Genomic DNA, 13,595 nt, shown 5'->3' with positions numbered 1-13,595 from the left:
AAGTAGAATATATAGCCTGCTATGGTTAAAATAAAGACTTAGATCTTCAAATGTTTTTGAGAGATTAGCCTGTCAGACTTTTTAAAAACGATTTCAACTATTGGAGTGAATCTACTAGCATATAATTACAGATGAAAGACTTATGGAGAAGGTGAGTGTCTCTAGAGGATTTTGCTGAGCCCCAACCAGGGATGAGCCCCAAACTAGAGAAGCCCTTGGTAAGTCTATTTGTTCCTGGAAATTTAGGTTTTTTCTAATAGATTTTAAGAGCCCATCTAGTCTGGGATGCCTGCCTTCATCCCATTAGTCTTGGTATGGGATGAGCTTTTTGGTTATTAATGGCTCATCTCTTACCCTACAGAGTAGAGTAGTAAATCTACTTTTATTTCCAAATCGCCTTTGGCTAATATGGGATAACAACGGTTATCTCAATTTCTTTGGTTTTTATCATTTATTCAAAGGCCAAACTTATCCTACAAAGAGTAGAGTGGCAAACTAATTAACTACCATCATAATTTATTGAGCACCTACTATACATCAGTCACTATACTGGACAATTTGCCCATTTTGTTTTTTTCCCTAAACTACACGATATTAAAATAGATATTAATGCCATTTTACAGTTGAAGCTAAAAAAAATTAAGTTATTTTTGCCCAAGGCCCAAGCAGGAGAGAGCTAGGATTCAAACTGAGATCTGCCGTACACTTAAGCCTACACTCTTTCTAGTACATTATATCACCTCCCTAGTCACAGAGAGTTATAAGTAGAAGAATTGTCTGGTCTACTCATTTTATTTCAAATGAAAATAAAAAGGTAAAATACTTCCTTTTCCATCTATTTTACTTATTTAGTAAAGAGTAGATGGCCCCAGGCAATCTTCTCTAAACGTTTCTGCTTACCCCTTCTCTTAATATGACAACCAGAAAAATACGGTACCTAACCAGAAAATTATTATTAGATGCTGTAAGAATTAGTGCAGATGCTTATGTAGTAATGTATTCCTAATAGTGTTGACCACCATTATTTCTATACACAAAACCTAATAGTCTTCATTGCACAGTTGATTTACTGAACTGACAAGCACTTAAATTCTAGAATTGTTAAGTCAGGATTTTAAGACTAGAACTAAATTATTTAATAGAGAATAGAAGAAAAAGTCATTTACTTAGAAATCCCATGCATATATTTTCATCTTACATTTCTCATAGCAGAAAGTACAAAATGTATATTCATTTTTCCATAATACCTAACAAGAAGAAATGCTTATTTCTTTTAAAATACTAAGACTACTCACTAAAATCAGTACCTGAAAAACTTCCAATATTTGTTAATACTGAAAAAAAGTTCACATATGTTGCCACTTCTTAAGAATGAAGGAGACCTGACTTCCTGTTTCTGTTGTTAATCGGCATCATGTTAGCAAGAAGGAACAGGCAGGGGTTCCAGGAAGGTGTGATGACTCTGAATTCGGTTTAGAAGCTGCTGTGCCACCGGTTTGAATTCTGTTTCCCAATGGAGTTTGTGATAGTTTTTTAGGTCTTGGTCAAAACTCCCATTCAGTGCTAGTTCTTCATCTGTATCAGAAAAATTAACATTACAGCAATTATTTAGAAACATAATCCTACTGAATTAAGTTTAATTTTTGAGGGCATGAGTTAAACTCATCCTGGATCATCTCTAATTCCAACAAGGCTTTTTTTTTTATGGGAGGAGTTCTTTAACTCTTTTCTGTTCTTTACAAAAACTTTTAAATAAGTATAGGTTAGTCTCTTAATTTAAAAAAGATAATAATCTTCTCAAAAAAAAAATCCTAGATTGACTTGAGCTCTTACTTCAATCTATCCCTAACGCTTACATGTTAGTCTACATCCAAAAGTCAGATCACAATTTCTCAGAATAAACAAAGTATTAATAGTTTATTTCCTCATCTGCACATGAGAAAAGTTAATTACTTCAGTGGTTAACAGGTATAAAAGAAGTTAGGAAATCTTTGGGGAAAGTAGCACAGCTGAATTTGACACTGTCAACTTGACTAAAAATCAAATTGCTCATTTCAGAGCAGGCCAGACATACTTCTTTGAAAAGACAACTCCTCCCTCTGCCACCTTATGCTCTCACCAATAAAAGTGAAAAGTGGGAGACTGAGAATCCTAAGGAGTATCAGAATCCCAAGTGAGTCCATGGATAATGCAGAAAAGCACTTGTAAAAAAAAAAAATGCAATATTACAACCCTGATTTGCTTTTTTTTTTTTTTTTTGCGGTACGCAGCCTTCTCACTGTTGTGGCCTCTCCCGTTGCGGAGCACAGGCTGTGGACGCGCAGGCTCAGCGGCCATGGCTCACGGGCCTAGGCACTCCACGGCATGTGGGAATCTTCCCGGGCCGGGGCACGAACCCGTGTCCCCTGCATCGGCAGGCGGACTCTCAACCACTGCGCCACCAGGGAAGCCCTTGATTTGCTTCTTAATCCAAGGGCACTCTGAATTCTGTGAATGTCATAAGTATATCCAACCCACGTAGGAAGACAAATGGCTACTGAGGTTTCTGCACCGACCTGCCACTGCATTTTTCTTTGTTCATATTGGACCCCATGTGAAGGACTTCAGGACAATGCACTGGCCTGCCAGTCAGAAGGTTGCTCTGCTACTTCCTAGGTCTGAGGCCTTCTTAAGTGGTAACCACTAAGTCCTAAAGTGACCACAAATATTGCTACTTGCATAATTCGCAAACTTTTTTCATAAGGCCAATTAAAATCCTACCATAAAATGCTTCATTAGTGTTTACATCAAATTTTCTACCCTGAATATTTTCAGTACACAGAGTGTACTTTGGCACTATTGGTGTTAGTGTCACCATCCAGGATAAGATAAGTCTGGAATCCCAGTCTGTACCTTCCCCTCCTCTCCTCCAGCCAAGTGGACAGCTATGCAGCTCTGAGATAAGTTCCGGGCAGACACACACACTTCAGCGAGGCTCTCCATGGAGACCCCTGTAAGCAAACCTGGCTCTCCCTACCCATTTGATAATCAGGGCCTTGAAAGAAAGAGAATACAGATGGTGTTCAATGCCTTCAAAGTCCTTCACGTTGGGCTACTTCCAAACAAAAGGAGTCTGTGAGACTCTGAGTGCTTTTGAATTTCTAGATCTTCTTCCTGCTCACTCTTCTCCAGATTTTCTGAGCACTAAACTTTCATTAAAAATGAATTCTCTTGTTTCATGCCCTTCTTACCCAAGCAGCTTAGGGCTGAGGGCTGCCCAGGCACCCCACAGTCCTTTCCTCTGCCCAGGGCTTTTGGTTGGATTTGATGGTTTTAGCCAAGTCACTATTTTGGTGTTTGGGGGTTTTTTAATCTAACGTCAAGACTATGTTACTTTTCTTGAGGCTTAGCACATAATTAGTTAATCTACACTCAGACCCTATTAATTGTAAATTGGGTTAGGCAAGATAACAAAAGTGGCCAAATACCTATAGGTAAGATAAAAGCAGTCTCAAGTTTCCAAGTAAATACAGCAAATGCCTAAAATGTGTCATATTGCACTAGGTATTAAATTTTGGAACTTGTACTGCAAAGAATAGCAGAGGCTAATCCAAGAAAAATTTAGGTCTATGATTTTCAAACTTTTTTTTTACTGTGACCTAAGAAGTCCATATTACATGATGACTATATACACACACTTAAATATTCATATACAAATAGCAAATGTTTCACAATAGAATACTTACTTTACTTATTTTACTTATTTATATATTACTACATGTACTATATATTTTTTTAAATAAATTTATTTATCTATTTTTGGCTGCGCTGGGTCTTTGTTGCTGTGTGTGGGCTTTTTCTAGTTGCAGTGAGCGGGGGCCACTCATTGCAGTGGCTTCTCTTGTTGTGAGGCACAGGCTCTAGGCGCACGGGCTCCAGCAGTTGTGGCACGTGGGCTCAGTAGTTGTGGCTCACGGGCTCTAGAGGTAGGTCCAGTAGTTGTGGCGCACGGGCTTAGTTGCCCTCCAGCATGTGGGATCTTCCTGGACCAGGGATCGAACCCATATCCCCTACATTGGCAGGAGGATTCTCAACCACTGCACACTTCCAAATACTAGAATTTTAGGTGAGATATCAGAAAGGATTAAAGGACTCAAAACAAGTTCGTCAGTGACCATTAGAACACAATCTCTATCCATTACAGTTGAAGGATCCTGCAGCAGCAATAAAAGCTTCCTCTACTCAGGGCACCATTTCCTAGCTTGCTGTTCAGCACCAGGTGTCTCTTGAGGGTTCGATGATTGTTGTGACTTATTATAAGGCACAGTCCTTACATGTTCCAGAAGCACCTGATGGCTCTTCGGCATGGGCTTGGTGATGTGCTCCTCTAACTTGAACACTGGGTCCCCCTCTACCCCATCATATAACCTAGGTGCTAAGTTCCACATACCACAGACGAATGTAAAATAACCTAGTGTCGTTTACTTCACAATAACAAACTGCACACACTAATCACCATTTTCTGGCAATCCTGAGAGAAGCTCAGAGTAGCCTAGCGTGCCAGGGCACACCACTTAAGAACTTCAAGATAAACACATTGCTAGTGAGTTTATAAGGAGTGGCTGCAGTACATCAGGACGTTTCAGACAACATTCTTTTTAAGCCACTTTTCTAAAAGACTGTCAACATCCCAACCACATTGAGGACCATTACTTTCTTTTTCCAGTTCCCCATCAAGAAAAAGTTGGTTAACTTATTACATTGCTTTATCAACTGCCCTACCATCATTTCTAAAAACAGTGCTCACACTTCAGTGTGGGACTTTTGTGATCTAACAGCTCATCCTGTTTTCAAAATGGCCTGTTTTTCAGCTATTTTTGTAAAAGAATTGAAATTTAAGTATACTCTCACTCATGTATCAATTTCACCTGGTGCCACCCAACTGGCCAGACACAGCTACAACCCTGTCAGAAGTAAGGGTCTGATGCCCACACTGTGGAGAGAAGAGCCAGCAAGCAGCCGGTCCTCCACAGTGTGATGACCTGGCTCCCTGATGGACTATGTTGATTTTTGTTCCCCATGCCTCTGTCCCCTTCCACGGCAGGGTAGGGTAAGGGTATACTATGTAATGGAACAGCAGAAAAACACAGGGGCTAGATGTTTACTTTCTGATGAAGAGCCCTGGCCTTGCTACAGTATGATCTTACACAAGTCACCTAACCCTCCCAGACCTACCTACCTCATCTGTCACCTAGCTGATGACCTTAGAGAGATCTTACAAGGATAGAATGAACGTGCTTTTAAAAGTATACAGCACTATTAAAGATAACACTATTGTCAGTTAATCCACAAGCATCAAGAACCTGCTTTGCACAAGGCAATATCCTTCCCCTAAAGTGTCTCCACTGGAGTGGGGAAAAAAAAGATAAAAGTTACAAAACAATAATACAGGACAAGTTACACAGCTCATGATTAATTGCTATGTAAGTAGTATAGATTTCCTATGACCATGGGCTTGAAAAGCTCATGGGAAGGGCCTGCAAGGACCGGCAGCATTGGGCCAGGTAGGTAAGGGATACGGCATGAGCAAAGGTACAAGGTTAGGGAAGCACGTGAAGCCCAACCCGGCTGTAGGGAAGGTTGGGGGAGGGAAGAGGTAGGAACAGGCCCGTTACAGTCGAGTGTCCGCCCGGTGTGCTGCCCCTTGCCGCGCAGCCGGCCGTGCCCACATCCCTTCAAGGTGCCACACGGCCCCACCATTTTGTTATATATCATTGACTGCCCCAGACTTAGGTGCCAAAGCAAACCACAGACAGCCTGTGGTCGAGGCAGCTGCTGCCTGAGGCACGAAAGCCCGACACCGCAGGAAAGTGACTCACGGAACCAGTCACATCTCCCCAATGGGACACAGAAAGTCATGCCAACAACAGAGGAGACAGAATCCCACTCACGGAGCGCGGCAAGAAGACTCGAGGCAGCTGAAGCCACAGCCATGCAGGAGCCTAGAGGGAACGAGGGGGAGGAAGGGCTTTTCCTACAAGAGCTGAGACAGAGCACGGCTCGGTCTCAGCAGGGTGGAGCAGATGACGCCCGCTACTGAGGGGGCCACTTGGGGTCTCCGGTTCCACCTAGAACAACTTTCCTGGTCCTGAGTGCCTGTCTAGCAGGCTCTGGGCAATGCGCTTGTTTCCCGGCTTCCTTCTTCCCCGGACATCCTCTCCTTCAACTCCTTCATTAACCAGGGCAGAGGTTCTCAGTGCTACCTGAAGAGCAGACTCACCTGTGGGACTTTTTAATGATGCAGATAATCAGCCTCCCACCCAGAGCTCCTGAATCAATTCCGGGGGGTGGGGCCAGGACAAGTGTTTTTTTGTTGTTGTTTTTGTTTTTTAATTCCGCAGCTGATTCCAATGTTCTGCCACAGTTGAGAACTGAATTAAGGCAAGTTGAACAGGCTTCTGCTCCTGGCAACCTGAGAAAGCGTCACGTCCACGGAGCAGATTGTGAACCTCAATGATTTAAAGTCACGCTCATTTTTCCTACTCTTATGCAAAATTTTATTTACGTGGAAAAAAGCAAATTTCATATCAACCTAGCACACCCGATTCTTTCAAATAGCTTCAGGTTCCGAGTTCCTGTTTAATAACGTGTTGTTACGACACAGCGTTTATGAAGCACTTTCACAACCGTGATTTGAGGCCTTGCTGTCTGTCAAGCTCTGTATCAGGTTCTTTGTACAGGTCTGCTCAGTTATTATCCTTACAAGTCTGCAAAGCGGACATGAATCATCCCCATCTTAGACATGAGAAAATATAAGCTCAGAGAGGTTAAGCCCAAGGTTAAAAGCTTGATAAAGCGAGGCCTTAACTCAGAATTGTCTGACTACAGCCTTCTGGTCTTCCTGGAGTGTTCTTAGGATGCTTGTTTGATTTTCACGACTCCCTGCAACAGGGCAGGGATATCACGTCCCCATTTTACAGACGAAAAGACAGGCTCTGAGAGATTCTCCTGTCGAGTCACCCCACCCCCCGAGAGAGGCTGGATTTGAAGCCACAGCCTCTGAGTCAAACCGAGTCTTTCCACACGGCCTTGCTGATCCAGCACAGTGCCTAGGCAATGGTAGGGACACCTCCGTTTTGGAAAAGAGATTATTTAAACACTCAAACTCATTTACTGACCCAAACCACTGCTGTTAGACCTAACCAAGGATGAAAAAATTATCCTAAAAATAGAAAATTTTCAAGGTAAGACACTCTCATCTTTCCTTTGGTTTGCATCAGTGATTTCCCACCGTTCAATGTAGGGTCCCACTGTAATGTCACATAGTTTCACAGACCCTCCCTCACATAATTAACATAGATGCTAATCAACACGTACGGGTTCATGAAAAGCGTGACTTAATTCAGAGTAGCTTTCAGCTGTATTTCTCAATTACGACAACGTCTATATACTTTTTAAACAACAGCAATACATTTATGCCTAGATCTTCTATTTATGCGGTTTACAGAAAATGCAAACAAGGGGGGAAAGCCACAGAAGAAATCATGACATCAGGCAATGAGCTAAAAGTCCTTGCATCCCACTGTCAATAACATTCAGCCTCTTCCAGAGAGCTCCAAATTATAATAATCTTTAACATGCTCTTGTTACTTATAGAAACAAAGCCACCCATACGCCTACAAATCTTTACCCATACAGGTCACAGAAAAAAGTTTTTTCTCATTTTGATAAAGCTCACAGACTCACAGTCAGGGTCTTACCTAAAAACGATGAGAGCAGGACTAAGAGTGTGTTGGCGGCCTCATCTCCAAAACATGACGAAGCACTGGTGATATTTTCACTGAAGTTCCATAAAGTTTTGCACACCAAGCAGGCCAGCTGCCAATCAGTGGGACCAAAATCCCTTAAACAATCCACTAACCTGAGTTAATAAAAGTCAAATTGAGAAGTTATTAGGACAGGATCTCTTTAATTTTTATATCGTTAACATGCTTAACTTTCTGTGAGATTTCATATGCATTATATATAATTCAGTCTTATTAAAATTAATTTCGTATCTACAAATTTAAGCAGCTCTAAAGTAGCAATAACCTACTTCTGAATTATTTTAAACATCCAATGGAACCTAAATCCCCTCTCTAGCCCTAGCTTGGCACTTCCAAATGTTGAAATACCTCTGCCTGGGAGAAATGAGGAGAGGGACCCAAGCTCCCCGGAATACTATGTCCTCTGAATCCTGACAGAGTCAGGACCCCATGCCTTGAACTTACTTTTTAATGCCACCTCCTTCTTTTAGGATGACACGCTTGTCTTTATCCACGGTGAGGTTTAGAAGAACGCCACAGGCAGAAAAGCAAATATCCTGGTGCTTAGCATCCAGCAAAGCAATCATGAACTTGTGAACTGGGAGGGCAGAGAACGAATGCAGGCCAGTAAAGCTCAGGGGCCCCAGCTGTATTTCATTTCTCAAATGGCAAAGGGGAAATGGGGAACAGCTTGCAAAACTGGAAACCCTGCTCGGGGACTCGGTCCACTCTTCCTAAGTGGACTTCACCCACTGCTCAGAAGCACCTTCCCCAACATCCACCACTTCAGAACCTGCTCCCCGCCCCCTAGGCCCCCTGTCCCCTGATATTGCTGTATCTGATGCAGGCATCAGCTCCCCCTCCCAGGCAGTGGTAGAGCCCCCGCCCGTGGAGAGGAGGGAACCACGGGCCTTCCAATCACACAGGTGCCATTCATTTCATCTCTAACTTCTGGTTGTTCTCCAGGGCCCTTATGAACCTCCAGCAGCAACTTTCTTTAAATACAACAGCCCTGGGAGAGGGGAGCACAGGCTCTAGTGGAGATCTTCCTGGAAGTCTTCCAGGGCCACAGTTTGTAAGACAAGACTTGCGCAGACCGCAGGAAACAAGCCTGTAGTGAGGCCGGACTTCCAGGGTAGGGGATGTCTCATATCAGGACAGGCTCCCAGCCTTCCCTTACTCCTAGAAATGGAACTGTTTGTCCTGTCTTCTCATCCCCCAGCAGGGGCTGGGCGAAGGGTTGGGGGAGAATGAATAAGGTGTGTGCTCTGTTCTACTGCTCACCTGAGAGGTGGCCACCCTGTGCTGACCTTGGCCTACTGATGTGTCACACAGTGAGCCTGGCAAAGGCTGCATCACATGTAAGTGTGTTTTTAAGAGTCTAAAGAATATACACTAGGGCTTCCCTGGTGGCGCAGTGGTTGAGAGTCCGCCTGCTGATGCGGGTTCGTGTCCCGGTCTGGGAAGATCCCACGTGCCGCGGACCGGCTGGGCCCGTGAGCCATGGCCGCTTAGCCTGCGCGTCCGGAGTCCAAAAAAAAAAAAAAAAAAAAAAGAATATACACTAAAATGTTAACAGTTATCTCTGGGGTAGTGTTTTTTTCAATCTGTATTATCCAAAGTTTCTATCACGAACATAAATAATTAGGTATCTGTTACCGTTTTTACATGAAATATTTAAGACATACAAACAGTATGTTTAGTATACACTCTTGTGTACCTGCTACCCAGTTTAAGAAATAAAACATTACAGATTCAATTTTATATTTGGGGGCAACCATTCAAATGTAACTTTGTCTTAAATGTGGAGTTTATCATTTCCAACTACATTTATACCCTATTCCATTACCATGTGAGTATTACATAAATAATATCCAAGGTTGTTTTGCAGGTTTTAAAACTATATTAATGGCATTATTTCATATATGTCCTCCGATTACTAGCCTTTTTGCTCCTATATTACACGTTTGAGGTTGACGCATGGTGATATATGAACTTCTAGCTCATTTATTTTCATTGCTGTAGAAGCTTGGTTGCGTGAATATACTGTAATGTATTTACCCTCTTACCTGTTGATGACATTTAGGTTATTTCCAGTTTTCACTATTACAAGCAGTACTATAATAGACATTCCAGTACGTGATGGAGAATGTCTTTTGAGTCCATTCCCATGGACAGAAATGATGTGTACAGATTACTTGTTTCTCTTAAACATTTCACTATTACAAGCAGTACTATAATAGACATTCCAGTACGTGATGGAGAATGTCTTTTGAGTCCATTCCCATGGACAGAAATGATGTGTACAGATTACTTGTTTCTCTTAAACACACGCACACGCACACACACACACACACACACAGGCACACATGCGCCATCTCAAAACTCAGAAGACCCCTTGTGAAGGAGAGGGAAACGCTAAGAACACAGCCTAGGTCCGTCTTGGCATCCTGAGCTGAGAGCCTTACGGATGGACGGGACAGAATGTGAGGCACCACTTGTCCCAAAGCAGAAACAAGTATCACATTGTCATGACCCAAGCTGCAAAACCGCTCAGCTGTTTATTGGCAAGACATGCCTGTTTATGAATGTGAGTGTCATTAACTCACCATTTTTCTGCACAATGAAATCACAGATGTCATGGTCCTGGGAGAGATTTCCAAAAACGCGCACAGCCTCCAGGATTCCATCCATGTTGTGACTCACAAGGAGCTTTAAGAGCACTGGGTTTTGTGACCAGAGAAATAAAATTAGTGAACTTAAGTTTCAGTTTAAAGTCTATTAGAAACCAATATCATGCTAAATACTGATAATTTTAAAATTAAAAATGATAATAAAATTCCAACCATAGGGGATTTTAGCCAGTACTAAGAAACTAATGTGTCCCCGTATTCAACTTTCTTAGAATTAAATCAGGCTCTTAGATAGTAGCACCAGAAATCAGAAAATATAAATGCCTCCAGTTCTGTGTTTAGTTAGTAAAGTCAAAACCTTAAATGAACATGCATCTACCCAAACCCAACTCTGAACCTTACATTCAGCAATATAGAGCTTTTTGTCTTGAATTATGGAATTCTTCACTTGGTAGTAAGACAAGTTGTTGATCGCTGCCGTACTGTTGATCACCAGCTCCTCACAATCATCAATGGACTTAGATTCTGAAATAAAGTGAGGACAAGGGTGTCAAAGACTCACTGCAGGGCAGAAACCACAACATCCTCACTGCAACCCCAGCAGTGGCAGGGACAAGCCGTTGTCCCAGGCAAGGGCTGTGTGAGGGCAGTGTTTGCCCTCGCTGTTTGCTGCTTTATTTCCCATGACTCTTCCTGCAGGGAAATGCGCCAAAGGCAGTGGACCACTCTGGGCCAGGGTTTGGAACACTCTAAGCTCAGTCCCTCCAGCCAAGGGTCTGGAAAAGTCAGGCTGATCTAGTTCCTGTGTACAAAGGTGCCAACACCACTGAGCAGAGCTTGTTTGCCCTGACCCAGAGGTCCCCCGGGCCCCCCACCCTGGAAGTCTGTTCCCCAGACCTGCCCCCTCCCAAAAGAATGGCCCTCGGGTCATAATCCATCTATAACTCCTATAAACAGCTGCCTTCGAAACACGCAGTCTGATCGCCTCTCAGCTCCTCTGCTACCACCTAGTCCATCTTTCACCTCCCCACTGGCTTCTCTTCTTCTGCCTTTGCCTCTCTGAGCCTGTCCTCAACATGGTGGTCCTTTAAAATTCACTCAGATAACACCACTCCTCTCATCCGGCCCACAGGCCTGACCCAGCTGCCCCAGTCCTTACCTCCCTGGCCTCATTTGCTGCTCCAGCCCCCAGCTCCCCCCATCCCCACGCCAACCTCACCAGTCTTCTTGCTCTTTTTGAGCACGTCAGCCTGATCCTGCCCAAGAACCTCTGCACTGATAGTCCCCCTGTCTGGCACAGTCCTTCCTCCAGTTATCCAGGCTCACTCCTCATGTCCTTTGGGCTGCTGCTTAGCTGTCACCTTATTGGACATACTTTCCTCAGCCACCCTATATAAAATAGCACTGTTACTTTCCCCTCCCCCTCTTCTCTGTAACACATGTGACCACCTGACTTGTTATGTGTTTAATGTCTGTCTTCCAGCTCTAAGGTGTAAGCTCCACAAGACTAGGGACTTCTTTTATTCATCACTGCATTCCCAGCATCTAGAACAGTGTCTGCACAGAGCGGTGCTCAATAGAGAACTAATAAGAACCTACTGTACAGCACAGGGAACTCTACTCAATACTCTGTAATGACCTACATGGGAAAGGAATCTAAAAAAGAGTGGATGTGTGCATATATATGAACACAATATTGTAAATTAACTATACTCCAGTAAAAATTTAAAAAAAGAAAAGAAATCATTCCCTCTGGAATTCCCCCCGGAAATATCGACTAACAAAACAGAAAACTGTAGTATTTCAGTGTCTTGGGGTGGATCAGAATAAAACCTAGATGATAAACTTTTGAAGCAAAATAATAATAATAATAAACTTCATTGTTGTAAAAAAAATAAATAAGTGGTTGCTGAATGCAAGAATGAATGAATGAATGAATGAACCCTTTAGCTTAGCACTTAAGACCCTTAGTTATTTTGTCCCTGCCTTCCACTCAGCCTCCAGACTCATCTCCTGGTGACTGAGACCACAGTGCAGAGAAGGGCAGATGCAGGGATGCCAGTCCGGAACCTCCTGTGGTGTTCCAGATGGCAAATAATGCTGAGGCTGGGGTGACGGTGGAGATGGAACAGGGAAGCCAGGCTGGAAAACTATTTAGGGAGGAAAACGGACAGTGTGTGGTGAAGACTAGATTGGGGGATGAGGGAGAGGAATCACTCAGGATGAGCTCTGGGTTTCTGGATTACATAATTGGATGGACGGCAATCCCATACTCTGAATTAATGGGAAGAAGGGCCAGGTGGAGGAAAGGTCATGAGTTAGACATCTTGAGGTGCTTCTCAAGTACCCACAGTTGAGGAGATCAGGTAAGGCAGTTGGACATACGGGTCTGGGAGTCAGAGGAAAACGCCAGGAGTCTGGTTATACTAAACTAGCTATAGCAGCCTCTGCCTCTCACCTCTGACCCTGCACACGCCCCCTCCACTTCACCCCCCGCCCTGCCCCGTGCCTGGAGTACATTCACTCCCCTCTCCACCCAGGCATCAGTCACCACCTGACTGGGAAGCCCTTCCCCTCAGTGCCCACACATGTCTTGGGCCCTGATTTGCCCACTGGGCTTTACTGGTTAAGAAGTGCCTTGTACCTCTTTTTTTTAAAAATTGAAGTATAGTTGATAAACAATATTACCTCAGGTATAGAACACAGTGATTCAATATTTTTACAAATTATACTCCATTTAAAGTTATTATAAAATATTGGCTATATTCCCTGTGCTGTACGATATATCCTCGTTGCTTATCTATTTTATACACAGTAGCTTGTACCTCAATCCCCTACCCCATCTTGCCCCTCCCCCTTGCCTCTGCCTACTGGTAACAACTAGTTCTCTATCTCTATGAGTCTATTTCTGTTTTGTTGTCTTCATTTGTTTGTTTTCTTTTTTTGGATTCCATATATAAGTGAAATCATTACAGTATGTCTTTCTCTGTCTGACTTACTTCACTTAGTATAATACCCTCTAGGTCCCTCCGTGTTGCTGCGAATGGCAAAATTTCATTCTTTTTTATGAGTAAGGAAGTGCCTTTTATCTCTTGTATGAAACCAAAGTTCCTCCGGGATAAGAGGGAGGCTGTGAGCTGAGCAGGAGGACTGTGCTAGCTCTTACATTCTCTGATTT

General features: G+C 43.2%; 1 protein-coding gene across 2 annotated transcripts in view; it reads right to left on the bottom strand.

Moving 5' to 3' along the window:
- Window positions 1-1,166: 1,166 nt before the first annotated feature.
- The window catches only part of ARMC2 (armadillo repeat containing 2), a 141,948-nt gene continuing 129,519 nt past the window's right edge, over window positions 1,167-13,595 (bottom strand). The window contains exons 14-18 of one of the 2 annotated variants that reach the window (XM_024755274.1): window positions 10,820-10,942; window positions 10,394-10,507; window positions 8,250-8,382; window positions 7,740-7,900; window positions 1,167-1,575 (exon numbers count right to left, since the gene is read on the bottom strand). In XM_024755274.1, the coding sequence (XP_024611042.1) occupies window positions 1,418-1,575; window positions 7,740-7,900; window positions 8,250-8,382; window positions 10,394-10,507; window positions 10,820-10,942 (689 nt within the window). In that variant the 3' untranslated portion in view covers window positions 1,167-1,417. The remainder of the gene's footprint in view (window positions 1,576-7,739; window positions 7,901-8,249; window positions 8,383-10,393; window positions 10,508-10,819; window positions 10,943-13,595) is intronic. The other variant, XM_024755285.1, reaches the window with a different exon arrangement.

Source organism: Neophocaena asiaeorientalis, unplaced genomic scaffold (genome assembly GCF_003031525.2).
Source record: "Neophocaena asiaeorientalis asiaeorientalis breed wild unplaced genomic scaffold, Neophocaena_asiaeorientalis_V1.1 scaffold105, whole genome shotgun sequence".
Classification (NCBI taxonomy): Eukaryota; Metazoa; Chordata; class Mammalia; order Artiodactyla; family Phocoenidae; genus Neophocaena; species Neophocaena asiaeorientalis.
Note: the sequence above shows the minus strand (reverse complement) of the source record. Positions and strands in the feature narration are given on the sequence as shown.